The sequence below is a fragment of the Bombina bombina genome, unplaced genomic scaffold, assembly GCF_027579735.1.
Source record: "Bombina bombina isolate aBomBom1 unplaced genomic scaffold, aBomBom1.pri scaffold_705, whole genome shotgun sequence".
NCBI lineage: Eukaryota > Metazoa > Chordata > Amphibia > Anura > Bombinatoridae > Bombina > Bombina bombina.
In genome coordinates, this window is record NW_026512045.1 from 153,854 (window position 1) to 162,500 (window position 8,647).

Below are 8,647 nucleotides of genomic sequence, written 5' to 3' on the forward strand. Positions count from 1 at the left end.
CTATCTATCATCATCCATGTATCTATATCTATCTAATCTATCATATATCATCTATCTATGTATCTATCTATATCTATCATATATATCTAATCTATCATCTATCTATCAATCTACACTTTATTATATCACTTCACATATTAATATTTATGAAAAATTAAGCAGAGTTATGTCATTGAGAAATGAATCTTTTATTATTGAAGTTATTGCTAAAAATGTTTGTTTTCACATGCAATTCCTCGTCTAACCACAAGGACTGTTGCAATGTTTCAGATTCTATCTCTAGGACCCTGAAAACTAGTAGATTTTACAGCTGTCTGACCATGGGAGGAGATATAGGAAAACAACTTTAGTTAGGCTGTCTCTTTTCCCCTTCCTTTTTACACTCTCTTTCTAACCCTTTTAACACATTCTGTTTCTCTCCTTTCCTTCTCTTTACAAAGCCACCCTACAATCTATACATAACACAGCATCTTTCTCAGTCCTAACCTGCAACCAAAGAGCAACTAAATAGAAAACAGCAAGCTTACATTAATTTGTAGTGTATGTTGTAATGCAATCTTGCAACCCCATATCCAACCTTAAATAGCAACCCCAGGACATATGATTACCTACAAAACGTCCAGCATTAAGGATCAAGACTGGCCCTGCCTTCTTCTCATGGTCTGGCTGCAGCAAGAGGATTACAGATAAATGCATATTGGAAGAAACTGGTCATTTTTGCTTGTTTTTTAACTGAAACTCTGAAAACCACACCAAAAAAACTAGATCTCCCAAATCTCTCATTTTTCACGTCAAACGTGGACAACGTCATGCAAAGAAGAGTCTGGACTGGTAAAAAGGTATACAGTCCCTCCACCTTGAATGTTTTTTTTTGACAAGACCTCTATATAAGATTTAAAGTGTTTATTTTTTTGCACAGCTGGACTTTTTTCTTTTTAGCACATAACCTATTACAAGCATAAAGTGAACACATGCACAGCTTTCAAAGGCTGTTTTTTTTCTACAAAAGGTTACAAATTAACAGCAAATGCATGAGGTTTATTTTATTTACTTATTATTAAGGGCAAAGGACGCTGAATTGCAAAATGTTTTAGTGCAGAAAGATAAGAATGCTGAAAGCTGTTTTTCTTCTCTATACTGCTGCAAAAATCTAGACTAGTCTGCAAAATATGCTTGTACGACTTCTTACAAAAACCTTAGTGTTAAAGCTTGCTTTTTTTTTTTTTTTTTTTGCTTGAGGGAGAAAAGTTGTACTAGGGCTGTATTTGTTTTTTTTTTGCAAGAATGGCAATTAAATAAAAATGCAATTAAAAGCAGTGCCATTAACTCACTGTACTGTGCAATGTAGTATAATGTAGCTATATTCGAAAAGCCTATTCATTTCCTTTTCACAGCTGTTAGCAAAACTAAAGGTATGAAAATAGTCTGCAAAAGTTGCACGTGTGCTTTTTTTCATATATATGAAGTAAATAGCCTTATCTGTGGCGTTTTTAACACATTGCCAAGCCTGAATGTCAGAATGCAGTTACTGTATTGAAATTTTTTTTTAAGCTGCTGCCTATATAATTACTTTTTTTTCATTTTTCTTCAATGTTATTGACTATGCATTCTTACAACTGAAATATAATTTAGCTTTATTTTTTTACTTAATCTGCCACTGTGAATCAACTGGCCTTGTTTTAGGGTTCCAAATTATTTTGTGGTGCAAACACTCAGGTTGAATATATATGTTTGGTGCTTTTTATTTTTGATTGTAGCAAAACCCCATAAACCACACAGGCCATAAATGTTTATTTGTGACTGGAGATTTTCCTTACATTTTGCACATATTAATATAAATATTTTATAAGCTGAATTTTATTTTAATTTTGCAAGCTTTCCTGCCTTACTTGCCTATAATTGTTAAGTTTCTGCAGTCTATTGCAGAACCATTTTCAGAATCCAAAATAGAAATTTACTGGTTTAAAAAACCCAGATTCTCATTTTTTTTGTAATCAATGGGATAACTACGTTGCAAATTTAAAGAAAATACTAATACTAGAAAAACTATCCTAAATTAGAGTTACTAACTTTCCCAGATATATATTAAAATTATTTTTGATTTATTTCCTTTATGATTTAGGTAATTAAATAAATGACCCAGTTTCGATAAGCTGCAAATATTTTGAATTTACTTGTTTACATTTATATATTTGTGCCTTTCATTAGATCTAGTCTTAGGGAAAAAAATTATATTTATGGAAATTGGCTGCTAATAATTTTCAAGAAATAGTAAGATTTGGTACAAAGACCTTTTTAAGGTATATATATTTCTTTAGTTCTGTAATTAAAACTACATTACAATTGTTACCAAAGGTGATCAATTAGTGGACTTTTTCAGAATTTATACTTTTGAGAAAACAAAATCAAAATGATGTAATTGAAGTTGTTCTGCAACCCGGTACTACACACACAATTGCTTTTACCCTCTTGATAAACTGTGCATTAATTTTTGAATAGAAGATACATTTTTGTGATCTATGACTTAAGTGACAAACGGGGTGAACTTACAACTGTTTTTTTTTATTCACTGGAAAAAGGTGCATCAATCCTCAAGGGAGGAACATTTTTTGTGACACTGAATTTATTTAGGCACTTTAAATCATAATTTTTCTTGATGGGAGATCCTGATTAATAATGATATTACTATATCAGAAGTAATCTCTTTGAACAGTGGACAATATAGAGTAAAATGCATTTGGGAGGTGAGAAAACTCATTAATCCCTTATCCTGTTATGGGATTTTGTTCTGAAAAGTGCTATTTTTAAAGAAAATATATCAAGATACAACTGCATATTTTTAGTATACAAGATAAAAATAGAACTATATATTCCAACTGAAGTCTTGGAGTTATTTTGTTTTCAGAAAAGAAAAAAAAATTGCATTTTTTTGGGATTCCAGGACGTGATTATTTTTATGTTCATGGGGAAAAAATACATTAATCTACTGGTTTGTAGGTTAGGAAAGAACTGATCCAGATATCCTCACAATTTGCAAGTGATGGAGGATGTAAAAAAATGTGGGTATCTGCGCAAGCAGAAATCCATGAGGAGGAGGTTTTTTGTTCTTCGTAATTCTGGGCCCCGAGGTCCAGCAAGAATTGAATACTATGAGAATGAGAAGAAATTCCGAACTGCTGAGCGCATTGGTGGTTCACGCGGGATGCTTAACCTGGAAGAAGTTTTCGGTGTGAACAAAAGGGCGGATGCCAAAAGGAGATTTCTATTGGTGCTGTATACACGCGATGGAGGACTTGCCGTTTCAGCTGAGGGAGAGGATGAGCAGGAGGAGTGGTACCAGGCAATACTGGAGCTGCAGGTTCAAGGTATATATTGATGTATAATTGTCATTTTCAAAGCTTTGGTGAAAATTATAAGTGAAACATACATCTTGAAAACTATGTTTTGTTGTATAGTTCCGTTATTTCCACTTATTGTTCCTCTGCATATATAGTGGCACTTTTGCCACTGTCTGCTTTGTTAGTGGGTATGTTAATATGCCCTAGTGTGAGACTTGCACTCTATTTATTATGCATTATGTATGGTATGATGTAGACCTAAATAGCTATCACTAACTATTCTATTTTAGATGTTATAGTAGTGCATTAGAGACATTGCTGCTATAAGTGCAGTTTGCCTTACATACTGTATAACGTTTATGTAATGGTATAGCTTTTTTTGGCCTTTTAAAGGGACCGTTAACTCCAATATTTTTATTGTTTAAAAAGATAGATAATCCCTTTATTAACCATTCCCCAGTTTTTCACAGCTAACATGGTTATATTAATATACGTTTTACCTCTGTGATTACCTTGTATCTAAGCCTCTTCTGAAAGCCCCCTGATCACATTACTTTTTTATTTGTTATCTATTGACTTGCATTTTAGCCAGTTAGTGCTGTGTTGTGCACAACATCACGGGTGTGAGCACAATGATTATCTATATAATATGGCCCACATGAACTAACAGTCACTTGTGAAAAGCAAATAAAAAAAGCATGTGATAAGAGGCTGGCTGTAGTGGCTTAGAAACAGGCAGAAATGGAGAGGTTTAAAGGTTATGAAGTATATTAATATAACAATGTTGGTTGTGCAAAGCTGGGGAATAGCTAGTAAAGGCATTATCTATCTTTTTAAACAATAACAGTTTTGGTGTTGACTGTCCCTTTTTAAACTATTGAAGGGGCTTAGGAATCGAAAAATATATCACCAAGAAATCCAACAGCTTTCTTCAAGGTCCCATAAAATTCACAAGTCTTGTATAAATGCACTGCTATGCTTTATGAACACAGAATTTCCCAGTATCCTACAGACTCTAACAAAGACTGTAATCTACATCTGCTTACTATATCAGGTTTCAAAAATGAGAAATTGTTTTCTAATCTGAGTTCCACTGATCACAGCTGATACAGTTATGTTAAAGTGGACGAGGTGCTGGTGTATGCACTGAACGTGTAATTTTTATTTTGTAAAACTTTTATAAACTTTAAGGGACAGTAAAGTCAAAATTAACCCTTCATGATTTTAAACAAATTTCCAATTTTCTTTTATCATCAAATTTGCTTTGTTCCATTGGTATTCTTTGTTGAAAAATAAACTTAGGTAGGCTCATATGCTAATTTTTAAGTATTTGAAGGCTGCCTCTTATCTCAGTGCATATTGACAGTTTTTCATAGCTATTCAGCGCTAGTTGATGTGTGCCATATATATAACCTTGTACTCACTCATGTGGAGTTATTTATGACTCAGCACTGATTGGCTAAAATACAAGTCTGTCAAAAGAACTGAAATAAAGGGGCAGCCTGCAGAGGCTTAAATACAAGGTAATCACAGCGGTAAGAAGTATATTAATATAACCGTCTTGGTTATGCAAAACCCCTGCAAAGGTTTTAAACACATAGTTAAAGTATGCTCAGGAGATGCAGAGCACTGATGGTCCTGAGCAGAAACTGCTGGTCACCCAATCAGCTGTGATAGTCGCACAGCTGGGTTGTGCAGCTCCCGTTGCTGATTGAGTCAGTAGTCTTGTCTGCTCCGGACCAGCAGTGTTCTGTTGCTCCCAGATGTTTTTTAAACTATGTGTTTAACACCTTTTGTGAGGGTTAAATATATTGGCCCACATTTATGAAGATCTGTGTGGACAAGGTTCTCATCGGGAGAACCTGTCTACTCTGCACCCATTCTGGCCTGTGGATTATCATCTTCTGCCAGAAATGAATCGCAATTTCATGGGCAACACCAATTGGTTGTGCGCAAGCAGAGCTTGTTAGTCATGCCAGACTATTAAAGTGAAAGTTAATTTTATCGCTTTACAACACATCCAAGTATTGTATATCATCAACATATTAAGATCGCAATATTTTTTTTTTTTTTTTATTGTTTTAATTTTGAGTTTTATTTTAACTTTTAATTTTCCTACCGTTATCGTTCATGCTCCGCCCATCTTACACTTCCTATCTTTCTGTGTCTTGACGTATAGAGTGGTCCCACCCGCTCTATACGTAGCTCAAATGCGCGTTCACAAGCACAGAGCGAATTGCGCATGCGCGAATCGTAAATCTTACCTTCAATGCGCATGCGATTCTGTAATGAGCCGGTGTACAACGCGCATGCGTGAATCGCAGTGGAAACTTAGTACTCCAATGAATAACACAGTGTATTCATTCAGTACTATGCTATTTGCGCAACTTACTTATAATTAATGATCGCTAGTTATGTGATGTGCTTCAATGTTGCCGAGATGAAGTCTAAACAGATGACGTTCTCGGCTGTTCCCACACAAAAGGTATGCGCGAATCGTGAACACGCGTCCTAAATAATGATCACAAAAAATATTTGCCGCATGCGCAAATGAATACATAGGCGGATGACGTCGCCTCGCGGCCGCCTAACAGACAGAAAGTCAATTGGTAGATGTTAAAACGTGATCAGGAAGTAAAATGAGAAGAAAAAAAAAAAACGGGTTGAATTGTAAGTAGAAAAATATAAACTTTATTTGCGGAGAAAAATGCATTTACATCAAAATTTGTACAAAATCATTAATGAAACACCTATTGATTTTAAATCAACTATGTAACTGAAGATAGCAAAGCACCTAACTTTACTTTCACTTTAAAGGAACACTGAACCCACATTTTTTTTCTTTCATGATTCAGATAGAGCATGACATTTTAAGCAACTTTCTAATTTACTCCTATTATGAATTTTTCTTCATTCACTTGCTATCTTTATTTTAAAAGCAGGAATGTAAATCTTAGCAGCCAGCCCATTTTAGGTTTGGCACCATGGATAGCGCTTGCTTATTTGATGCTTTCATTTACCCACCAATAAGCAAGCATAACCCAGGTTCTCAACCAAAAATGGACCGGCTCCTATGCATCATATTCCTGCTTTTTAAATAAAGATAGCAAGAGAACAATGAAAATTTGATAATAGGAGTAAATTAGAAAGTTGCTTCAAATTGCATGCTCTATCTGAATCATGAAAGAAAAAATTTGGGTTTAGTGTCCCTTTAAGTCCGGGCTGTCTGGCATTCATACAACCACTGCGTCTTAACTTCTGGTTAAACAAACCTGCACCAAAACTGCCCTTCATAAATGGGGGTCATAGCATGATAGAATTACTAGTATTAAAGTAAAGTGTTCTAATGAATTAGCATGTCATTTTCCCACTTTAATGGTTCTTTAAAGGGACAAGTCAAAAATAAAATGTAATGATTCAGAAAGAGAATACAATTTCAAAAATAAAAATGTCTTCTGTTCTCAGATTTGCCTCTTTATCTTTTGTGTACTTTGTTCAAACTTAGCTATTTTCCATGCAAGCATATTCAGCACATTCATTGAGCACAGCTGGCAATGCTGGCATATAACATTTGTGAGACGTGTAAAGCTCTTAAATAGACATGAAACCCAAATGTTTTCATAGATGATTCAGAAAGTGCATGCCATTTTAAACAACTTTCCAGTGTATTTCTGTTTCTGTTTTTTGTTCTCTTTGTATCCTTTGTTAGAAAATGATACCTAGGTAGGCTCAGAAGCTGCTGATTGGTGGTTGCACATATATGCCTCTTGTCATTGGCTTACAGATAGTTCCCAGTAGTCCTTCAACAATGGATACCAAGACAATGAAGTACATTGGGAAAATGTTTAAAATTGTATGATATATATAATTTCTGATTCATGAAAGAAAAATGTTGGGTTTCATGTCCCTTTAAGCCTAGCTATACATTTTTGTTTTAAGAAAAGGAGCAAGTTTGCACAAAGGATATCGGGAGAAAGAGGCAAATTTGCCAGAACTTAATTTCAGCGTTCATTTAACCTCTTTATGATGCTACTATACTCTGCATACTGTCCCTCCATAGTGCTTCCAGAACTCTAGTAGCGTGGGTATTGCCAACAGCGGCGAGACTGCAAATTTCTGCATGCATCACTGCTGAGTTTAATTTTCACTTGTGTGCCCCTTTAAATAAGAGCAAATCGGAGGATTCAAAATCTTTACACCCTAAGATACTATTTGGAAGCTTTATGACATCTTTATGGGAAATGGTGACTTTAGTTCACTTATAACCTATTCATTTCTAGATCGGTGATTCCTAATCAGGTTGTCTGAACATCAGTGTAGTATCACCAGCATGGGGTTGTAACAAAAAAAAAATTGGACTAAAGGTTGTGTTTGTGTGACAGTCTAAGGGTTGGGTAAAATACTTGTACTATATAGAGCATGTACCACTTTATATATTTTGAGTTTATTCTAAGCTTAAAATAAGTAACCTGTTCAAATATTTTAAGTCAGGGGTATCTGTGCAACAACAACAAAAAAAAGGTTGGGGTTTGTTCATCTATACACATATACCTCTTTGGGGGGTGTTTTGCAGAGCTAGAACTCAGTAGTCCTTGCTAGGTCCAAAAGGAGGGTCCACATTACTATGGAAACCAGGCCTGCACACCGTAGAGGTGGGTTGCTGAGGAGATGCTGGCGTCATTGACATTGTTTATCCTGCAGAACATTACTCCCTTAACCCATCAACTGCAGAAATGTACTCCTTAACCGTTCTCCAATAGAGGATCGCTTAGTTAAAGGGACATAAAACAAGTTGGGATAGAGTCAAAATAGTATAATATGCACTTTAATTACTTTACCTGCAAATTTATACTGCAGTGCCTCGCAATTAACCCTTTCTTTTTAGTTTCTGAATTGTAAAGCTCTTAACTCCCCCCACACATTTCTTTCCATGGCTGTATCTATATCTATTATTTTGTTAGAATGCAAAAGTGAATAGGGATGTGAATTCAGTTAAAATATAATGGGGGGGTGGAGATGGCTGCTCCAGGCAGCTTACCTATGTAATTTAATTTTGCTTATTTTTGAAAATTATTTTAAAATACTTGCCAGCAATTTTTAAACAATTTTTTTTTATGCAACTATTTTTAATTAATTAGCCCTTTTAACATATGCACAGATCTCAACCTGTTTTATGTCCCTTTAACGTTTCCCTTTCCAACAGAAAAAAACATTATTTTCTTAACCCTATTGTCTCTCTAAGCTTTGCCATTAACCCTAACCAAGCTCAAGGCATATGTCAGTATTAACATAGTTTAAAAATAAATAAA

The 8,647-nt window shown here is 34.8% G+C and overlaps 1 protein-coding gene across 1 annotated transcript in view; it reads left to right on the forward strand.

The window, feature by feature from the left end:
- Positions 1–331: 331 nt before the first annotated feature.
- Positions 332–8,647, forward strand: part of LOC128644102 (insulin receptor substrate 1) — a 15,659-nt gene continuing 7,343 nt past the window's right edge. Inside the window, exon 1 of the mRNA XM_053696818.1 lies at positions 332–3,365. Within this exon, the coding sequence (XP_053552793.1) occupies positions 3,041–3,365 (325 nt within the window). The 5' untranslated portion in view covers positions 332–3,040. The remainder of the gene's footprint in view (positions 3,366–8,647) is intronic.